The sequence below is a fragment of the Sphaeramia orbicularis genome, chromosome 8 (assembly GCF_902148855.1).
Source record: "Sphaeramia orbicularis chromosome 8, fSphaOr1.1, whole genome shotgun sequence".
Taxonomy (NCBI): domain Eukaryota; kingdom Metazoa; phylum Chordata; class Actinopteri; order Kurtiformes; family Apogonidae; genus Sphaeramia; species Sphaeramia orbicularis.
Genome location: NC_043964.1, coordinates 49,091,091 through 49,114,801, shown reverse-complemented (window position 1 = coordinate 49,114,801; position 23,711 = coordinate 49,091,091). Strand labels below are relative to the sequence as shown.

General features: G+C 35.2%; 1 protein-coding gene across 2 annotated transcripts in view; it reads right to left on the bottom strand.

Moving 5' to 3' along the window:
* Positions 1–442: 442 nt before the first annotated feature.
* The window catches only part of abat (4-aminobutyrate aminotransferase), a 39,203-nt gene continuing 15,934 nt past the window's right edge, over positions 443–23,711 (bottom strand). For both annotated transcript variants that reach the window (XM_030141057.1, XM_030141058.1), the window contains exons 6-16: positions 21,377–21,426; positions 17,384–17,464; positions 16,991–17,083; positions 14,489–14,551; positions 14,290–14,353; positions 11,744–11,892; positions 9,937–10,074; positions 8,169–8,336; positions 5,288–5,434; positions 5,085–5,196; positions 443–3,176 (exon numbers count right to left, since the gene is read on the bottom strand). In XM_030141057.1, coding sequence (XP_029996917.1) covers positions 3,055–3,176; positions 5,085–5,196; positions 5,288–5,434; positions 8,169–8,336; positions 9,937–10,074; positions 11,744–11,892; positions 14,290–14,353; positions 14,489–14,551; positions 16,991–17,083; positions 17,384–17,464; positions 21,377–21,426 — 1,187 coding nt within the window. In that variant the 3' untranslated portion in view covers positions 443–3,054. The remainder of the gene's footprint in view (positions 3,177–5,084; positions 5,197–5,287; positions 5,435–8,168; positions 8,337–9,936; positions 10,075–11,743; positions 11,893–14,289; positions 14,354–14,488; positions 14,552–16,990; positions 17,084–17,383; positions 17,465–21,376; positions 21,427–23,711) is intronic.

The window sequence follows — 23,711 nt, the reverse complement described above, 5'->3', positions numbered from 1 at the left end:
CAATGTTTAAAACTAATTGTTAATCATTTATATAAATATTCCTTACCATATTCTTATTATTCATTGTTATATTATAGCTGAGAAAGCCACAGGAAGCCAGTGGAGACCGCAGACCCCTGGTCTGGGTCAAACCATCAGAATGTGCAAATACCCATGAATTTATGTCAGTGATAATGGAAAAGGTCTGTTGAAAACCCTCCTACTGACAATGTATTTCCCCCTAATCACTTTTTGGTAGGTAACAGTCTGTTGTCCAGTGGGACTATTTAAAAAAAAAAAAAAAAGTTGTTAGGGTAGTCTGAGAAGTTTCTAAATCTAGCAACAAAAGTGCTAAATTGGCATAAATGATGATAGAGAAATGTATTTAAATAAGGAACAGAAGAAGAAAAATATGGATACCTTATGTAATGAAATCTTTCATATTCAATACATAAAACTCTGATACATTGCACAAAAATTTCCCATGGTTTATTAATCACACAACATAGGACAGGGTCATTTATAGACAGCAACAGAGATATCTAAAATAAAGTCAGTAATCATCAACTTCAGATAACCAATGCAATTGGTAAATGTCAAAAAGGTTCAAATAAGGTCATCCCATCAAGGATATTAAGATCTCTCTGTAATACAGACTGACAACAAGGAAACAGGCACCATTATCATCATCATCATCATCATCATATTATTTAACAACAAGATCTACACTTTTCTTCTGAGGAGTTCATTAAAGTATTTGTTACGTCTAAGAAATTCATATAAGACAAATTGACAGTGCATTACTATCAAGAACGAATACTCTACATTAAAGTGACTGGATATAATTTCTGTAATAAGAATGAAAAATATGTTAATATTTTCATAATTTATTCATATTAGATTTTAGCAAATAAACAATAAATTATTGTGGTAGCACTTGAAATGAACTGTTACACATTCCAAACAGTAGCTCAAAAATTGTCCAGGAACATTCAGACACTGACGTAGTTCTGAAACATTCTACAGAAACAGCACATCAAGATGCAGGGAAATTAGACAATAAAACTCCTGGTATAAAACTGAGAGCTGTACAAGATTTCACGTACATGCTTGTACTACCTTGGTTAGCGAGTCTTTACAGACCTGTACCTGAAGCCAATCATCTACAATTTGGGAACATGTCGGATCCTGATTGGGTATTAGATACCTGCTACTGTAATAAGGAGAACAAGAGCAGTTAAATTGTTGAAGTATAAGCACAGGTTGAATCAAGAAAAGAGGAAAAACATCTTAATTTAGTGCAGGGCTGATGAGCCTCTTCCCATGTTTAATTAACTGAATCTTTTGGTCTTTTCTGTCATAAATGCGACGGGTCCAATATTAAATCATAACCAAGTACAATAAGACAAGGACTTTGTAAAGACTTCAAAGAGGTCCTATTCATTTTAGAAGAGGCAAAGCTAAACAAACAACAACAAAAAAAGGACATTTCAGAAACATGCAGGCACTAAATCTATATTTTCATGGTCCATTTAAGATTCACATTTTTCTGGGTTACAACATATTATAAGACATAGTGAGGGCAACATAAGAATCATTACAAGAACATTTTTAATGGACATGGACTGAACTGACATCCAGGCTGGGACCCTCTGATTTATTGCATGTTCGCAGAGTCATCTTTGACTAAAGTCCTCGCTTTTGTCTGACTCAGTCCCACAGTCAGATGGTGGGACAGATACTGTATGTGGGATGGATACTGAACACTAAAATTAAGTGTCCAAAAGACACCTACAAAGGGTACTATTACCAATGTTATTTAGGATCTAGGCTGTGTTAAGGCTCTTTCTTTTGTGCATTTACTTGTACTAGTGGTTAAAAGGAACCAACTCTCTGAACCCTGTGAAATTCAGACATATAAAATTAATTAGATAATAAAAGATTTAATGTTGTGTGCACCAACAGCAATTTTAATGGTTGGAAAACCAAGGAATACAGAGCATTGTAAATAATAGACTTTAACGTGTATAACTAACGTTATAGAAACAGTAAAACAAATATTAGGTTAATTTAATAGCACAGATGTTTAGGGAGATGTAGAAAATTAAATAAAAAAATAAATTAAATATTTACTTATTCTAGAAACCACTCAATAGTTTTTGATACAAAACAGTCAACTGTACATTAGAACATTAACATAGAATTCATGATGTAAATATTGCAAAACACCAAATTAAATGCACAACATATTCACCTCAACATGATACTGCAGGTATCTCTACATACTGTTTCTAGTAATTGACTAGAAGAATTAAGCAGCATGAGGTGACTATTACCTGGTGCTAATTATTAATAAAACAAGGAGTGGCAGGACATTTTGGATTGAAGATTAATGTCACAAACAACTATTTATTAGTAGAATTTAATTATATAGCTGCAGTTTGTAAGGAAATGACCCAGACCATCTGCCCTGTTGACTGGTTTTGCGTTGTTTGTGTTTCAACATGCTATATTCTGATTAGTAAAATGCATTTTTATTTGCAGCAGAAAGATGGAAAAAAAATCTATGTGAATAATGTTTTGGCTAGTAAAATTTGCTGCTGATCTGAAAAAGATTCATTGGCAGGATATAAGTTAAAAAATATTAATGTGAAAAACACAAAAAAAGAAAAGATGTCTGATTTTAGAACACAAGTGGCTAACTTGTTTCTCCAATACAAACTAGTGTGCTTTAGATGTTAATGTACTTCTTTATTACTGATACTGGCAGTTTGAAGGTGTCGCATGCATGGTTCCAGATTTTACATCAGTCTGTTAAATCTGATGTTAGTCTGTTGACTCAATACTCTGCATACAAGAACATGACTCCGGAGAAAAAAAGATCATTCGTAGTGTTAAAATTCATTGTTATTTCTGGCTAAGAAGAAGATTTGCAAACATTCACGGTTATATGGGATACTGTTTCTGTATAATTACCCGATTTTTGTTAACAAAACGACCGTCGTGACCGTCCCTGTCCAGTCTGGATTAACATGGTTTTGAGATCTTGTCATCTTATTCCTCCTGAGTCAGGGTTTATTTGTGCTGAGCCAACACATCATTGAAGATGTTGAGAAAGAGGTGAACGTGGTACTCCTTGAATACCAGGGCTGGACGGAAACGGATTGATCGGTCTCCACAGCCTCCCAGAACAACACCTGTTAATAACAAACACAATTTTAAGAACATATCTAATGTGTGGACTATAATGTCTGCCCACTTCCACTACCAGTGTTCACCTCATGATACTGAAAATCATGAAAACGTCTGAGAATTAATAGTACGTTTTGGCAGGAAGGGCTGGACATAAGACCCTATGAATGACCCCATTAAGCTGTTCACACTGACAGTATGTATGATGTCTGAAATGGTTGATGTCTTTGTTGTTTATATTGTACATTGTATTATCATTCACTTCTTGAACCGCAGCTTGGAGACTGTTAAACTGAATTGCCCATTGTGGGATAAATAAAGTTATCTCTACTATATATACTATACTATGCTATGCTATACTATACTAAACGATGTTATTCCATACTATGCTATGCTATTCTATACTTTTCTATGCTATACTATGTTATACTATACTATACTATTCTATTCTATACTATGCTATTCTGTACTATACTATTCTATTCTGTACTATGCTATACTATACTATATTATACTATACTATTCAATTCAATTTTATTTATAGAGCCCAATATCACAACAAAGTTGCCTCACAGGGCTTTACAGAAGTTGTTATATACTATTCTATACTATACTTAGCATAAATAAAGTCATCTATACTATATATACTATACTATGCAATTCTATACTATGCTATATTATTCATACTATACTATGCTATACTATATCATACTATACGATGGTATTCTATACTACAGGGTGGGGAAGCAAAATTTACAATGAACATTTAGTTGTTTTTTCTCAGCAGGCACTACGTCAATTGTTTTGAAACCAAACATATATTGATGTCATAATCATACCTAACACTATTATCCATACCTTTTCAGAAACTTTTGCCTATATGAGTAATCAGGAAAGCAAACGTCAAAGAGTGTGTGATTTGCTGAATGGACTCGTCACACCAAAGGAGATTTCAAAAATAGTTGGAGTGTCCATAAAGACTGTTTATAATGGAAAGAAGAGAATGACTATGAGCAAAACTATTACGAGAAAGTCTGGAAGATACTATTAAAGAAGAATGGGAGAAGTTGTCACCCCAATATTTGAGGAACACTTGCACAAGTTTCAGGAAGCGTGTGAAGGCAGTTATTGAGAAAGAAGGAGGACACATAGAATAAAAACATTTTCTATGATGTCAATTTTCTTGTGGCAAATAAATTCTCATGACTTTCAATAAACTAATTGGTCATACACTGTCTTTCAATCCCTGCCTCAAAATATTGTAAATTTTGCTTCCCCACCCTGTATGGTAATCTATACAATGCTATTCTATACTATACTATGCTACACTATATTATACTATACTATGCTATTCTATTCTATGCTATACTATGCCATACTATATTATACTGTACTATACTATTCTATTCTATTCTATTCTATTCTACTGTATACTAGACTATACTGTACTATGCTATTCAATACTATATTATACTGTACTATACTATTCTATTCTATTCTATTCTATTGTATACTAGACTATACTGTACTATGCTATGCTACACTAGACTATTCTGTACTATGCTGTACTATACTAGACTATACTGTACTATGCCATGCTACACTATACTGTACTGGGATATTCTCACCTCTTATAAAATGCAGGTGAGTTAGAATAACAGTTTTGTTTTCAGATGCATTCCTCTTTTTATTCCTATTTCTACACATCAATAATCACCTATGATCAGGTGTACTGATTACATACTGAGTCCCAGTTACACTTCATCTGTCAAGAATAAATCACATTGTCACAATCCTTTCCTGAGAAGAGGTAAGAATGATTTATTCCAACTTTATGGGCAACGGTGCACAAGTTGTCCTACAGTTTCCTTTGGTTTATGGAGACCTAAGACTATGACGTCTAGTACATGTACCTTTGTTTCTGGCCTTGAGTATGATGCTGGTACGTGTTGCATCATCACAGACGTCGATGGCACAGAAGGTTCCTTGTCCTCGAGCTCGGCTCAGTATGCCGGGGTATTGAGTCTGGGGACCATATTCATGAAGTTACATTTCCATAGCAACTGTGTCAAATAAAGAATACAATGCACACAAACACACAAGCAAAAACACGTACCTGCAGCTCATAAAGGCCATTTAGCAGGGCTTTTCCTGAGCGGGTGACCTCCTCTAGAAGGTTTTCTGTTCTGATCACATTAAGGACCTCAGTGAGGAACAAGTTCTTTGACGGGTCACCCATCCATGTGTTAAAGATACGGTATGGCTGTATATTAAAAGGGAAGAAAAAATGTAAAAGGGTGACATAACAGTAAAATAACACTCAACTTATGGAAACCTGACAGTACATGTGTCCTGGATTACAAGTTTTGGAAACATTATTGTGTATTTTTATGTCTGTAAACTATGTCAAAAGGAGAAGAGTCACAGTACAACACATAGACCACGTATTTATGTGTATCCCCTTTTTAACTTTCATGTAAATTAGAGAAACAGTGAACAATTTGATGTTGTTTAGCAGAATGTCACAAACACCTAAACTGGTTATCACTGAGGTGGTACTACTGTGTTAGATAACTGTTGCTCTTTTACTGTCATTAACCCATAAAGACCCAGTGCTACTTTTGTGGCAGTTCCCAAATTAATTTTTCCTCTATTTAAACCTTTCTTAAGTGATTTATTGCCATCTATTGTAATACTATTATCAGTATTTATAATTTTTTCAGTGAAAATGTTGAATTATCCTATATTTAATTTACTCTGTTAGTTCATTTGTATTGTACTGATGTGCCTCTTGGTCAGGTCTCCCTCGAAAAAGAGATTCCATTTCAAGGGACTTCCTGATTAAATACAGGCTAAATTAAAAATAAATAAATATTTAATTCTCTGATCATGTAGATGTTCATAAAAGCTCAGAGTAAAGTTGAGGGTTATTATATCAGAAACAAAGAAAACTGAAGAAAACCTGACTTTTTCAGCAAAGATATCAATAACTGAACATAAACTAATTGTCTCCATCCACTGTTTTTTTGTTTATTTTTTTTAATATAACATTAAAACCAAACAACAAAAAGATTTATATAAAAAGAAAGGAAAACATTCGCAAAGGAGCAGGATGAAGTTTAATTTATAATCTCCCGCCCCCTTATCCCATCCTACCAATCCAGCCTTTCCAACCTACCCTAAATTCCTATGTCAGATCCCATGAGTAACTCAAACATCCTACACGTATCAGACTAAATTCTGACTAAGCACTGTCATTTATCAAACTCCACTGGTTTTATTGGTGAATCAGTGAGCCAGTTTACATGCACACCAATACTATCCATTATCCAGTTTCCAGTTTCTGCAGTTATCAGATTATTCAAGTGATCATGTAAACAGGATAATCTGATAGGCTTTGTCCGATAATGGCAGTTATCTGCTTATGAGAAATCGGATTAACACACCTAGATTTCTCTCCAATACTCTGATGTCTTCATGCATGTATACAGGTCAATCTGATTTCTTTCGTTCTTTTACATCTGCGCATGTGAAAAAAAAAAAAAAAAATCTATATAAATGGACATTAAGCAGCGACATGAGCCAAAGGAAAAAGGTAAACAAACATGGCAAGTAGCTGCAAAAAGTCGTCAAAGACTCACTTCTGGAGTAAAGAGGAAACAAATTTCATGCTACAACAAATGAAAACTCTCAACATCCTCCATCTGGTTGATGGAAAGACCTTTTTCTGCAACAAGAATCATGTGAATAAAAAACACGGATGTTGGCAGATGTTACAACAAGTGAAGAAGAAGAGTTTTAAAAGACACATGGTGTGGTATGTGTGGACACACAGGGAAACTGAATCATTTTTTAATTTGTTACGGGACAGAGGGGTGATATATAATAACAATGAATATATCTGTAAATCAACCTGATATTTATGTTTGTCACCATGTTTATCAAATGACTTCTCGTGTCATCTCACGATAACAAATAAACAAATCATCGTATTTGTGACTTAAAGGAGTGATATTTTGCTTTTTTAAATGGAATTATGCATTTTTTAACATTTCCCTGGGTCTACATAAACTGTAAATGCTATGGTTGGGTCTGAATTCTTCATTAATTCAACTCCACAGGTCCATCTTCAACCCTATTTCTGAGTAATGACACCAGAAAGGTTGGTTTGAGCGCTGGCCCTTTAAATGCACATGAGCCACTTCAGGCCCCGCCCCCTCCAGGTTGTTGACTGTGCTGCTTTGTCCCGTTCAACCAACAACTGAACATTTTAAGTAATCAGCTCAAAGTTTGGACATATTTTCAGTATGGACTACAATCGCTGCTGCTGACAAACAATTATGTTGTACTCGGAGAAATGTTCGTCACAAGTCTGGACCTTACATGTGCAAATGTCATGACATAACTAATTATAGATGTAATAAAATAAGCAGGAATTAAAACGGGTTGTAGAAATCCACTTGATTTTTGCCAGACTGAATATAAAGATAGCTTTGCAGCACCTGGAGGGTTCAACTTCAAACTTTTTGAACTATTAGGGTCCAAATACACAAATAAATGAACCATAGACTAATAAAACTGGGTTTAGCTAAATATGACCCCTTTAATGTAAACACCAACATTACGCACTTCTGTTTTTTCGACATTTAGTAAATATCGGTAAAGTTTTGCACAGACGTCCAATGGAAAAGCCATTCCTGTTACCAGTTTAATGAACAAAAACTAAAAGTTGCGACACACTGCTTCACCTTTTTACCTTAAATTTCCCATTAACTGTGAATGTGATCAGAGCACACTGGTAGAAGGTACTCCAATGTGAGTTTCTGAAATATTTTCTGGAAAATTTTAGCCATTGGTATGTGCTAACTGCTTATACACAGGGTAAAACTGAAGAATAAAGACACTATGCTGGGGAACTGAAGTCTCAAAGCTCATGTTGCTACTAGTGTTGTAGTGGAGCAGTGTTATCGTAGGAACTGGACTGTAACGTGACAAACCTGATCAGCTTGTAATTCATTTTTGTGGTAAAAGCCACCAGTCAGGAGCTTCTTGCTGAAAGAGACGATGTCACCAGGGTCATCCATGCCCCAGTGCTCATGGGCCCAAAACTTTCCTGTACATCCTCCACCAGTCTGGACTTCATCTACATGGAAAGCACAGCCATGCTGCAAAGATAAAATATTGGCAGATGAAGACATGGGAAAGTGATGAAGATAGATATAGCATTAATGCACTGAAGGAGAGAGAAAAAGGGGAATCTTTGGCTACTGGCAGATTCAGTGCATATTTCCTTGTTATGTGGACATGAGCAGTGATACAACACACTGCAAAGGATGATTACCTACACGACTGTTTGTTGTCAGATTATCAGGATTACATTCACCATAAAATGGATCTATCTGTAAACCAGTAACTTAACTTAGTGATGCTAGAATACTAGTTACATTTATTGTACTTTTACCACAATGATTTCTTTCTCTTGTCTGTGTTTACTTGGTGTAAAGCATTAGTGACTTCAGAAGCAGTGATTTACTGCCACCCACTGGATTGAAGTATTGCTACACTTGCCTGAACGGCTGTGGTGAATCTGTTTTAGAGCTTGAATCGATTAATAAAACTATTCAGTTGCAATTTTCCTGAATCAGAGCTTTGTTTCCTTAATTCCACTGCTGCTAAACATTGGTTCCACTGTTGTGTTTCACACGGACGCTTATTGTGATGCACATGACGCCAGGATCAACACAAACAACATGGAACGTAGCTCAGAAGAGACGAGGACAAAAAGGCAGAAAATTTCTACATGTTCACTTTTCTACACTGGAACCATCACTTACTCCTTTAAACTTTCACCCAAACATTAAAAATATTTGTCTTTATTTTTTAAATTGTGTGTTAGTTTCATCTTAAATTGTTAGTAAGTTGGACCCAAAAGTGTTCAAGACTGCAGTGCACATATTGTTTGTAGATGTCATTTGACTTGTTTGTTGTTGTTTATATCTATAGATATTTTTCTATATACTTTTAGACTGTTGTTATTGTTGTTATTTCTATATAGATATTTTTTATATATCATTTTACTGTTATACTTTTTGTGGTTGACATTTCAGCTGGTTCTGGAATAAAGGACATGTTTGTTATTTTCAGACATACCTTCTTCCACATCCTTACTCTTTTTTTCAAATAATTAATTGAATCAAATCGATAAAAATAATCAATAGATCAATCAATTACAAAAATAATCAATAGCTGCAGCTCTATATAAGAGTATCCAGGAGGACAACTTATGTTTTATTCTTCTCCTGACAAACAAAAACTATGTCTACAAATTGTGTAATAGTCTTAGATAATAAATGAATATTTCATCATCCACAAAACATGAATATAAAAAAACTATAATCAAATTTTGAGAAGCTGGAGAAATCTTTGTGTGCAAGAGACAAGGTCATGATCTTTGGAGCCTCATGTAGCACTGATTCTAAACCAGGCATGATTCTGTGATGGGAGTCACTGCATGGACTCTGGAACACTTCTGTTGTTTGTCATTTTGTCTTTTTACTGTTTTTTGCCTATTTAAAAAATCCTTAAATCAAGTCGAATAAAATTATCAAAAGATTAATTGATGAGAAGAATAATCGCCAACTGCAGCTCTAGTCAGACAGACAGATGTATTTGTCGTATTCATCAGGCCTCTACTGTGCATGAAGCCTGTACTGTGACAGCTTTAGTACCTCCAGTATAAAATATGGTTATAATGATAATCGTCACCTTGCGTGCAATGTTGCGGAGGCTCTTGAAGAACTCTGGTGAGGCGTGGTTGTCCCCGCCTTCAGCCTGAATGGGTTCAATCACAATCCCTGCCACAGGTTTCCCCTTGTGCCTCCATTTGACTATCTGATCTTCAGCCTGGTAAAACATGCACATGTGTTTTATAAGACAGGCAGGTGGATACACACACACACACACACACACACACATACACACACACACACACACACACACACACAAACACACACACACACACTCTTACTGACTATTCTGTAATTTAACCTAGATGTCATTTTAATTGATCTCACCTAAAATTAACATTCCACATCATTTTGATGTGTGTCATACACTGTACATTATCGAATGACATTGAAACATAATTACAAATCTATGGAGTGATAAAATATCAGAGATTACAATGAACTTATTCTTCATTCATATTTCCAGCAGATTTGACTCTTCGCAGGAGGTGTAAATACTTTGTGCATGTCAATTAAGTTCTGATTTGGTTGAGTAGTAGTAGTTTGTGCACAATGGACCATAATATTTGTAACATATTACCCTCTCTATATGTAAAATGTGCAATTATAACAATCAGCCATGTGTACCAACCCACACTGTGCAATAATGACAATCTAAAATGTGCCATAACTACTGTACTTACCTCTCACTGTCCTCTGCACCTTAACTAGGTGTGAATGTGTGACCTGACAGAATGGGAAAGAGGTGGGATGTGTGTTTTTTTTTTTTTTGTTTTTTTTTTTACTGTTTTTACTATTAAAATCTTTTTTCATTGTATATTCCTTTTTTTTACTCAAGAAGTACCATTTTTTTACATTTTAACTATTCATGTAGATTGCTTTTCACAAGATTTTTTGAATCCATGCACCCAGATCTTCTGGTGACGACTGGTCAGTAATGGTCGGTCGATTGCGTTCTTACAGTGCGCTCCCACTGCCTCAAACATTAAGAGGTAAGTTGTCCAGCCTAACTTACCATGGCAGTTAAACCCTGAGCCCATAAAGACCCAGAATTATTTTTGTGGTGACTTCCAAATTAATTTCTTTCAATTTTTTAACCATTACCACATAATTCAATTACTATTTATTGTATTATCTTTTGCATTTTTTCTGTGAAAATCAGGTATTTCCAATATTTAATTCACTGACCATGTTAATAAAAGCTCAGAGTAAATTCAAAAGTCATTATATCAAAACAGAAAATTAAAGAAAACATAATCTTTTCGGTAAAATATATCATTAACTGAACACAAAAATGAGTATTTGCAATCACTGTCATTTGTCAAACTCCATGGGTTTTACTGGTGAATGAGTGTTGATGACGGTGTTTCCATGTTTACAACAGACACCATGGATGCTGCCAAAAAGCTGAGAAACTGCATTTTACCTGAATTATTTCACTGTATTGAATAGTATAGAATTAGTGGATCAAAAGCACTTAAACATTTTAGATCTGTAGGTGCTTTTGGGTCTTTGAGGGATAATCCTGCATTATAAAACAAGCAATTGGATAGATGCTGAAAAGTAACACAAATACACACTGAATTATTTTTGATTACGCTATTGTACAATTAGAATAGGATTATCAAATGTAAAGTATTCTATTCTATAATCATAAAGTCATACAAACAAATTATTAAAAGAAAGTCTTATTATTTTTGCCTGATATTGTAAAAGTATACATACAGACAAGTTAATTATCTAATTCAGGTTATTACTGTACTCCTACTCAATGAACAGAATAATGCATTAATGATAAATTGCTGTATTTCATGAACAGAACCTACCTCTTCCAGACATCGAGCCTCTTCCTGTGCATTCTCTCTGGCGAACTCCTCCAGTGGGTACTTTAGTTTGGGAAATGGGGCGATGGGCCAGTCAAGTGATGGTACGTCCACTTTGTGGATTGCTTTGGAGTGTGTTGTTGCCAAACAACCTTAAAATGGTAAAAGCTTTGTGTTAGTTTTAAGTCAAAAATGTTGCAATAATGATTCAGCACCAACACTGTACACACTTCCTTGCCTCAAATCCCCGACAACACTCACAAATCACTAATAGAAACAACATCCCAGAAAAAAGTAGTGAATAAATGCAGGCTTTGAAATATGAATAATAAGTTAAATAAGTTATTTGACACATGACAGTAACAGTAGTAATTATACACTAATGGAAAAAAAAACATGTTTTGTGATTTTATTTTTACTTTCCAATTAGACCGGTCACACAACACTTTGCTGCTCACCATTATCCTGCCTACCCAGGGATTAATTTAGAGTCTTAACTTTCAATGTTTTCACACACTTTTCAAAAATAACATAAAAAGCCAAAAATTGAGAGAAAGACATGTAAAGAATGTGTGTCAAATTTGAAAAGAATCAGGTGAATAGCGTCTGAGAAATGGGTTGGACAAAAATCTCTGACAGACTATTGGGCAGATGGAATTCCTCGGGGTGTGGGGGGTGTAAAATAACAATAAAAAGAAGAAACATGCGTGGCTGCATAATTTACATATTGCTATTGGGCAAATGAAGGCCTCTGTCATTTACTGATTACCTGAACAGTCTTTCATATATTTGTGTGCACAATTTTTTTGAAGTTCAAATTGAATGACTTTTAAGACCTTTTAGTACCTCTTGGAAGAAAAGAACATGATGCTATCATTGTGGCAAAAGAAAGATAAAGATACATTTACTGAAGACCATTTGGAGTGTACAGTAAAAGGGCCAAATGCCGCTGAACTGTAGTGGACCTTGAAGGTCTTGTCAGGTCATATCATGACTGCAAGTCCTGCAGGTCATGCAGACCGATCTCGTATGCAGAGAGTCTGAAATTATCTTTATTTTTTGAAAGAAAAATCATTTGGTATTGGTGTTAATTTCAGATTGTGGAATGACATAACAGTTTATAGAATACTGTAAAATGACACAGACAGTTTTTCAATTGTTCCATGTCAGATCAAATTTAATGCCTCTGCTTCTGTAATTCCAGAAAATGTAAGCCAAGAAAAAACTGACACTATTATTTTTAAGGACCTGAAGAAACACTGATATGCAACAAATCAGCAAACAGTGACTGTGGTGCAAAAAGTCACAATTTAAAGCACAAAAAAGAATACATATTCCTGTCAAAATGTCAAAAATCTGTCCTGTTACAGTATCAGACAGTGGAGATATGTTGTGAGTTTAGAATGTCCACCATTAGCATATGGCAGACATCAGGCGTCCTAATTAAAATGGAAAGAGGACACATGGAATCTGAAAACATACCCCGAGGAAAGTGTCATTTCAGTGAAAAGGAAACATGATGATCGGCTTCTATGGCCATCAATTTAATGAGTGTCTTCATATTTCTATCAAATTTCAACATTGTATATTTCACTCTAGAGCAGGGCAGCAAGCTTTATGATCTAAAGAGCCATTTTTGACTGAAAAAAAGATAGAACTCTGTCTGGAGCTGTGAAAAAAATATTTAAACCCAACTACATTTGACCATGAGGTTCCTGCTTTGCTGTAGACTACTCATGATTAGTTTGTTTAACTCTGCTTTTCTATTGCAATACTGCAATGTTTGGTGCATTTATGAAATTATGTAACTACAATAAAGAAAACATTCAACATTTTTAGTATTTGTAAAGCGGTGTGCTATTTCCAAATCCAAACTGTCATTGTGTTATTGAGAAAACGCTCCACTTTCATGTATATGGGCTTATTTTTAAGCAAACTATAAATATGAATTGAGTATCTTTGGCCAAAAAAAAGTGGTGTGACATACATTTTGGTTGATATTGTGTCAAAAAATTCTTTTATTCTGTGTATAGCCTGCACATTTTTTGCAGATGGACAGTGCTACAATATATCTATACCTATGATAGTGTTAAAAAGTATTGATTCAATCAGTTCATTTCAAAATGTTCCTTATGTTTTTTGACAAAGCCACAGGGAGCCACAGAGAGAGGCTAAAGGGCCACATTTGGCCCCAGAGCCATGGGTTGGACACCCCTGCACTCTTTAATTATTACAATAAATGAGAATTATCTTGGGCTTATGGTTTGTTTTGTTTATATTCTCAGCTAAAATTCTTGTTTGAGGGTAAAATGTTTCTGTTTTTCCAATATTTGATCCTTACAATGCATTCACTTCTATAGTTAGATGCAGTTAGATTCTGAAATGGAAGAAAAACAAAAAAAAAAATGGATCATTTAAAAAAAATCTTAATGTGTAATGTATTTTATCATATTGCCCCAACCTAGCATAAAGCATCTATTTCCTCTCACTACAGTGTTAAAACATACAGAGACTAGTAGTTAGTCATGTTATATGACTTCTGAACTTACCCAATGTTCTTCCATGGAATCCTCCCATAAAAGATAAAATACTGAGGTCAGGACAACCTGGACCCTGGTCAGAAAGACAAGATGAAAAGAGTGGGAAAACAAACAAAAACAGAAGATTGGATGAGTATTTCATATTAACAGGTGGAAATAAAAAATAAAGTGTTGCGAGGTGATGATTAGTGAGTGTTCTTTCACACACCTGGTTTACCATGCAGGAACTGAGGTCTTCAGCTGATGGTGTGTTGTGGCCTCGCTCCTTGTTCTGTCACAAAAATCAAATACACTGTTAGGACCTCACACAGTGTAAAAAAACAGGAAAAAATATTTAACTGTTGTTGTAGTACACAGTGGTTCTCAACTGGAGGGGGTGCGGACGCTCTCCCAGGGGGAGGGCGTGAACACATGGGGGAGGGGGAGTGACATCACTGTGAGGGTGTGTTAGTGACTACTGTTCTACATCACAACATTATAAATCACTCAACACATACTCTCTCCCTGCTCACAGACCTCAATCCGGGGGGGGGGGGGGGGGGGGGGGTGCATACCATCCGGCACATTACCCCCCCACACCCCAGTCACAAATTCGTTTTCGGGGGGCAGCAGGTAGTCAATGACAAGGTGAGGGGAGCTCACTTTCACTTTCTCACAGCTTTATCTACAGAGCTATATAACCCCCCGCTCACGGATTGAGTTTCATGGGGGGGGCAGTAGGGTCCTGATTCCATTATTGGGGCATGGTTGAAAAAAGGTTGTGAAACCCTGCACTAAAGAAATAACCCACAAGTTTCTGGTGCGGTGGCATCAGGTAAAATACACACAAATGACATCCGTCTGAACAGTGACGCAGGTACAGTAACAGTCTTAGTCCTGCTGGATCTGAGTGCTGCATTTGACACAGTTGATCATGTGATCAGTGTGTATTTTTAATCACAATCACCAGATCAAGTGGAAAAGTAGCCTTTGCTACAAGAGTCTGTCTTCTGAAAACCAAAATAAGAATTTATGTTAACGAACTGCAGCACTCATGAATATGAAGTTGCTCTTTTTCCACACAGAGGGGTGGACAGGTGTTGTTTATCAGAGGTAAAGTGTGTTATTAGTGAAATAAACAGCTTCTCACTGTATGTCACTCTGTATGGCGAATGATATCTTTTAAGCCCGTGGGCATGACAAAACACACTGTGCCCACACTTGAAAACCCTCGGCCTTCAGTCCACACCAGGGTTTCATTATCATAGACTATCTGCCCCCACCTCCTCTGGTGCCAATGCACTGCAGTCTTCAACACATTTGTATCCAACTTACTAACTTAATACCAACTAAAGATGGAACTAACACAACTTTGTGTTGATCCTGGTATCATGTCCGTCACAGTAAGTTTCCATGTGAAACACAGCAGTAGAACCAATGTTTAGTGGCAGCGAAATTAAGGAAACGAAGCTTCAATTCAGGAAAATTGTAATTGAACAGTTTTTTTTTTTTCATTGATTCAACTCCAATAATCATTTCAGCTTTAGTTAATCAACACAATTCAACAGAGTTTAATGAGTTGTGTGTCAGGGTGTCCCAGGCTGCTGCCTCATCACAACACCACAGGTTCAAGTCTGGTAAAGGTTCAGACTGTCTTCCACATATAACTATTATAAGTAAATATTTATCAGACAGGGATAGTGGTTTGTTTACTTTCTTCACTAGTTTCAGCTACTTCCTGTAGCCTGGAGAAAAGGTCAAACAGCAGGGGGCGTAAACCCTCCCTGCTGTCTGGCCAATCCTCCTGAGCAGCCTATAAGACACCTCACAGCAACATCATGTGACGCTTCTGACCAAGGCTACAGGAAGTAGCTGAAACTACTAAAGCAGGTAAACAAACAACTACCCCTGTCTGATAAATGCATTACCTACGATACCACAGGTTCAGTTCCAGCCAGTGGACAGCTGCTGCATTTTTATTCCCAGGTTCTCTCTCCACTAAAGGAAAGGCACGAAAGATAGACATAAATAAAAAAATAGTTGTCTCGTCATTAGCTGCTATTCATGTTTTTCCCAAATATGCACCATGGGGCAGACTGAAGGGTTTTTTTCTTTTCTATACACAATTGTGCGACCTAAAGTCTATTTCCTCCCTTTCACATTTGCTGCTTTTATGCAGAAATGTGGATGTTAAAAACTCATAATGGAGGTTCTTTGTGATTATGTTGCATCTTCATCTGTGGAAACAGCACTATGGAAGTTCCACTGTTTTCAGAGTGTGTAAAGTTACTAAGCAGCCACAAACTAGTAGAAAAATAAAGGCACACAGGGTGATAAAGAGTATATGAGTAGAGCTGAAACAATTAATCGATTAATGGCCTCGAATCAATTGATACAATTATTCGATTACAATTTTCCTGAATTGAAGCTTTGTTTCACTGCCGTTAAACATTGGTTCCACTGTTGCATTTCAGACGGACACTTTTTGTGATGCACATGACGCCAGAATCAACACAAACAACACTGAACGTAGCTCATTAGACACAAGGACAGAAAGGCAGAAAATGTCTACATGTTCACTTTTCTTCAGTGGAACCATCACTTACTCCTTTATACTTTGAAGCTTTCATACAAACATTAAAATATTTGTCTTTTTTTTTTCCAGTTGCATATTAGTTCCATCACTATCCATCTATCACTTTTGACTTCATCTGAATGTGTATATACTCACCCTGTACCAGATAAACATGGCTTTGTATGCATTTTCATTGGAGCAGGAACCACAGGCCATGGTCTGAACACGGGTCATTCCACTGGGAGCCACCTGAGAGGAAGTGACAGAAAAAAGAGAAAGGAAAGAGGAGGACAGGTTACAACCATGCATGAGCAATAATAATAACAATGCTAATAGTAATGCTAATACTAACACTACTACTAATAATAATAATACTTTTATCCCATAAACCTACTAAACTATGAATAATTACAAAGCATGTGTGATGTGTGAATTATTATTATTACTATTACAGGGATTTTTTTTAAAAAATGTAACTGATTGAACATCCTGCATTTTCATTAATCTGTGTGTCTCATAGGCAATGTTGTGTTTGGATGTGGTACTAACTGAGAGAAGACTCTCCATAAGTTTTTCTGGAAAGTTGCCTGGTGGTAGGATTCCCAGGGCAGGTCGGTTCACAATTGTGCTCTGATAAAGAAAAAAAAAGGAAGAAATAAATCCAATTATTGCCATACCCACAAATAAACATATTTTAAAATGACCTGGACAGGCTCACCTGAAATGTCTATTTAAACAATTAACAACAATGAACCCCATTCAGCAATAACAGCCTCCAGGGGTGTAGCATCAGAACTAGAGCTGAAATGATTAATCGATCAATCAACTCAAATCGATTTAAAAAAAAAAATTTGGTTACAAGTTTCTTGAATCAAAGCTTCATTTCCTTGATTTTACTGCCATTAAACATTGGTTCCAGTGTTATGTTTCACATGGACGCTTATTGTGACGCACATGATCAACACAAACGATATGGAGCGTAGCTCAGAAGAGACGAGAACAAAAAGGCAGAAAATGTCTGTATGTTCAATTTTCTACATTGAAACCATCACTTACTCCTTTAAACTCTGGACCTTTAACACAAACATTAAAAATAGTTGCCTTTTTTTCAGTTCTATGTTAGTTTCATCTTAAGTTGTTAGTACATTGGATCCAAATTTATTGAAGAATGCAGTGCACATATTATTTGTAGATGTCATTTGACTTGTTTGTTGTTGTTTATATCTATAGATATTTTTTATATATATTTTTATACTATTGTAATTCTTGTTATTTCTACATAGATATTTTTTCTATCCCCTTTTACTTTTATACATTTTGTGGTTGTTGTTTCAGCTGGTTCTGGAATAAAGGACAAGTTGGCTATCATTTTCAGACATGTTTTTTTAAATTTTTTTTCACCTATTCACATAATCATCGCAAATCAAATCCAAGAAAGAAATCAATAGATGAATCGATTTAAAAAATAATCAATTGCTGCAGCTCTAGTTACAATACCAAATACCAAAAAGTTAGGATCAGGGGTGTCATAGTACATAAAAATCACAATTTGGTGCTTATGTCGGTTTTTGGGTCACAGTTCATGGTACAATACAATACAGTGAAATGTGGAAAAAGCCACAAAAACCCCCAAATGGAAACACCTTAGTTTCTTCTTATTTATTTATTTTGAATTAGTGGGATTTGCTACTTGTAGGTGCCTGCACAGACTGGTGGCAGAAGCACAGCTCAGACAAATGAAAGCTAATGGGACCAGATACACCAAATAAGGAATAAAAATTATTTGTTATGTTGTTGGATGTCAAACAAATAAAGATGGTACTCAGTTTCACAGAATACCGTTATTGTAGATGCTGTTTCTACACTAGACACAACACACCGGACCACTGTTTCAAACAACTGGAGCTGATTGTAGTGGAGAGAAGTAAGTACACACTGAATGATGAGTCAGTCACTGCACAACACACTGAAGCAGCTGGAGTCATCTGTGTTTGACTCATCTAATACAGTCACTAATCAGGTAACTCATCCTCACACTATAACATCAATAATCTTATTCAAAGCATTCAACAAAGTACTACCAAGTAACATACCAACATTTTTCACAATTTGGGAGAGTACTCCTAATTTGAGAGGAGATGGAGATTTCACATTACCTAAATTCTGAACCACTCGTTAACGTTTTTGTGTGTCTGTATGTGGAGTGAAACTTTGGAAAAGTATGGATATTCAACACAAGCAACACCAAAATATCCACCAATTTAAACTGTTATATAAACATATGGTCTGGTCCCAGTATAAAGGTAGAAGGTCTTAATACTTATGTTACATCAATATTCTGTCTTACAATGTTGATGTGTGCTTGTTGTTCCTCACTAAGTTGGTACATTGTCCTTTACCTTCTGGTATGGTTCTTACCATTGCTGGTATGTGTTGTCCTTTACCATTAGTGGTACTGTAGTTTTCTTACCATTGTTGGTATGCAATTATTATTCCAAAGTAAATTAATGTTTAACTGTTACCTGTGGAAACACCACCATGAATGTACTTTGTTTCTACTTCTCACACATATGTTGGTTAAATAATATCAATACTATAAATGAGTTTATTATAATTTGGTAAAAGCCTATTTGTTCATTGTCCTGGTTTGAAGTTTAAAGTCAGGAATGAGTACTTGAAACTATGTTAAGTTACTGATGAGAAATAGGGATGGGATTAAATACATTTTCTTCTTCCCACTCCTTTTCAAGCATAAATGAATGTATTTGAAGTATTGTACCTGCATGTATTCTGTTGATTGTTTTAGTTGTATGCAGGTCGTTTGTGGTGTAAATGCTTGCTCACTCATACTAAATTAATAAATGAATGAATGAATGAATGAACTCACAAACAGAGCATTAGTCTATCCATCTACGATGGGAGCTACTGTTCATTAAAACCTGCCCCTCCCTTACAAAAGCTTTCAACTGAAGCTACATATGTACATAGAAGCCACATGATGATGTGGAAATAAAAGCTACCGTTTACCTGGTACTTTCACAGCCTCCATTAACCCTCAAAGACCCAAACATCCACTGGAAACCAAAATCATCTAGTGACCTAAAATGTTTAATACCTTCTGAACCTCTAAACCTATCTTTACATGTAAATAACTGAGGTGAAATACAGTTTGTCATCATTTCATCTTTTATAATAACCTGTGATTTACTGAGCTTTAATATAACACCTACATGTTTAGTAAAATAAATACCTGAAAATACCTGATTTTCACTGAAAAAATTAAGAAGATTACATTTTCCACCGAAGATTTTAACTTTTACTTTGCACATTACAGTTTACTTTTGCACCTTTTTCATTTTTGTATTCTATGTTTACTGTTTCTTATGCTGCTGCTGCTGCTGCTGCTACACATTCTGCAACATTGATTCCCCAGTAAAACACATGTAGTTTGACAAATGACAGTGGTTATAGACATTTGATTTATGTTCAATTAATTATGTATTTTGTTGAAAAAGTCACTTTTTCTTCGGTTCTACCTGTTTTGAGCTAATAACCTTTGAATTTACTCTGAGCTTTAATGAACATCTTTATGATCAGTGAATTAAATATAGAAAAATACATGAAAATATTGAAAAATGTAAGTATAATATTACAATAAATGGTGATGAATCATTTAAGAAAGATAAATAACATGCTGTGCACTTTTAAAACCCTGGGCCAAACATAGTGTAAAATTCTGTTGAAAGTTACTGCCCTATAATTTAGATTAGATTGTCTTTGTGTAAAACTTATTACATACATATTTATATTTGAAAGTACTCAGATATTATAACTGCACAAGGCCATTTGACCTTGAAAAACAGAGTCAAGGTGACCTGTTTTCAATAGGCTTCTGCTCCATGCCAAGATGCATCCACAGTATAAATTTGGTGCAGATATATCAATGCATTCTTCAGATAATGTGATTATGTCATTGAATGGACAGACAGACGGATGGACGGATGACAAAACGATTACGATACCAGTTCGGCCAGAAGTTGGCCAAGGTGTAAAAAAATCTATTGGAAGTTGTGACAAAAATAGTTGTAGGTGTTTAAGGGTTAATTCTGTTCGGCACTACATAGTGGGAACTATCCAAATGCTGTCCTGTCTTTCATTAAGCAACATTGTATTTTAACATGTTTATAATATTCTCATGAATTTGTAGACACACTGGAAATCCTTGGCGGCCTACATGAGTTACAGGCTTGGACACCAGGAATGGAGGGTATAATTACAAACGCACTGATGTAGATCAGTGAAACAGTACATTTTAATATCACTGAGCTCTTTTCTTCAATTTGCATTTTCCATTTCATACCAAATTTGTCTATTTTATGCTCTTAAAAGCATTTTATATGTATTAAAAACATGATAAGACCTACTCAACTAAATTCGATAATTTTTCTATTACTGTTAAATATTACTATGTCCTTTAATCGAATAAACCAAGTATATTATTTAACACCACACCTGTCTATTCCATAATGTCACAGGACTTACCAAATTGTCTGGATGGGCCATCAGTTTGATGAGAGCAGGGTGGTTGTAGCCTAACAGAGAACGACAGTGGAGATAGAAAAAAAGCAAATAGTTTTTATTTTACTGAACTGTTTACCACATAATGGTAGCATTGCATCATGACATCAAACAACAGATTTTCATTTTGTAGTGTTATGTATGTTCTTCATCTTAACCTTATAAGGACTACCATTATAACAGGCCGTCTGGTTTTGTTTTGTTTTTGTTTTTTTATGTTGTTTTGCAATGAAAGTGTCACAAAGTGGGGTTTTTTTGCCAATTTTTTTTGCACCTTTTTACAGAAGAACTAAACTTTCAAAATCTGGCCATTATTTATCATTATTATATGTAATAAATGCTTAAAATAGTGTGTTATAGTAAAAAAATAAAAAAACAGACTTGGATTTTTATCATTTACTATGAAAAACAACTGTAAATGTCCATATTGACATTTATATGAGATTACAGAAATAAATTATCAGCTATTTTACAAGTGCCAAACATTTTTGTTTGTCTACAGCATTCTGTGTCCATGTTACAGCTTCTTATTTTGTGTTTTCTAGGCACTTTTAACCTGTGTCTCTGAAACACTTTCTGCCTAGTTGTAGGCAGAGTTCCTCATTGCTCTTCAGACACACGCATAGTTTTGCTGTCAGTGCATCTTTGTACACTAAGTACTACACAAATATTATCAATAAGATAAGTGAAAGAAATATACATGAATAAGTGTGCAGGACACTGAAAATAATGTTGTGTCATCAATAAAATCATTTCTGTCTCCTGAAATGGGAAATTATCCTTAATTCCTTTTTCAGGATATTTGGCCTGTTGTCGTAAATTTGCATTATACCTAAATTTCTATTCTGTTCATTCTATTTTATGTGCTATAGTCAAATTAACGATCTCCACTTGATTTAGCATTGGCTTGAAAGCACAAACACAAAAAAGTTATATAAATTCAGGCATTACGGGGATAAACCAAAATGCATACATCTCTATCTGGTTGTTTCTCCTTCGATTATGAAAATGAGCCCAGATGACTTATGAGACCAATTTATTATTATTATTTTTTTATTTTTTTTTTTTTAATTAATGATTGTTGCTGTTGTCTTTTGTTGCATTGCTGGTACTTTAGGATAGTACTGCTGATCCTCTTCCTTTTCTTTGCTTCCTTAGACTTGATATTGCATTGGGACATGTCCAGCCCAGACGAGTTGTGTTATTAGTATAAGATATTCCACTGATTTCCCTTGTGGAAGGCCATGAACCAATTTAAGTGTAGTTACAGCTTTCATTAATTGAACAATTTAACATGAACATGTGACACCAGAGTGAATAAACAGAACACTGTTCTTTTTTTAAGACTATTGAACCTTCATAAAATTATTTTATAACTCTCATTAAAAAGGAGGAATTAATAACCTTCAGTTATATTAACAATAACCTGATTAATGTCTGTTGAGTTGGAGACAGAAACATTTCTGCTGCTCTGTCCTGAATCTGATATCACTACTCTGCCACAATTACACTTAGAAATGACAGAAATAAAGTGAGTACAAACTTGGTTATAAAACAGTGTTTTATGTGACATGAGCTGGAGGCAGCATGAAATTTGACTGAGACACTGGGCTGGGTGATGTGAACAAACGGTCATATTACAGTCTTCTGAGTTAGTATTCTGATCCAGTCGGAACCATGTTTTTCTGACCTCTTTCAAAATGTAGGCAAATTATAAACAAACTTCACATTCAAATGTCTCTGGTTTCTAGAGGCTCAGGCTGTATGTGATGGCTTCTGTTTATTGTTACTCCACTAGAACACATATTTACATAATTTTTGACCAGCACTATCACTATTATATACAATTTCTTATAAGCACTCACCACAAAAACCTCATGAAAACACTAATAAAAGTAATAATTCTCTCTTTTTTGCTCTTTTGTCAGTTTAATAAAAGTTCAAATTCAACATTCACATTCAATCAAATTTTAAATGTAGTTCAGAAAATTTCCCAGCTTTTCTCCAAATGGGGTTTGTATGAAGAGTTGACCAAATTTATCTTCAAGTTTTATTTTAATTACCTCCACCAGGAGGTATTGTGCTCACTTTGCTTTGTGTGTCTGCCTGCGTCTTTGTTTGTTTGCATGTTTGTTTGTTTATTAGCAAGATAACTCAAAAAATTATGGATGGATTTTCACAAAATTTTCAGCAAATCTTGATACTGGCACAAGGAAGAAATGATTAAATTTTGGTGGTGATCGGGGGGGGGGGCAGATCTGTCTTTGCTGAGGTCTGCGCTCTCCGAGTGCTTTTCTTG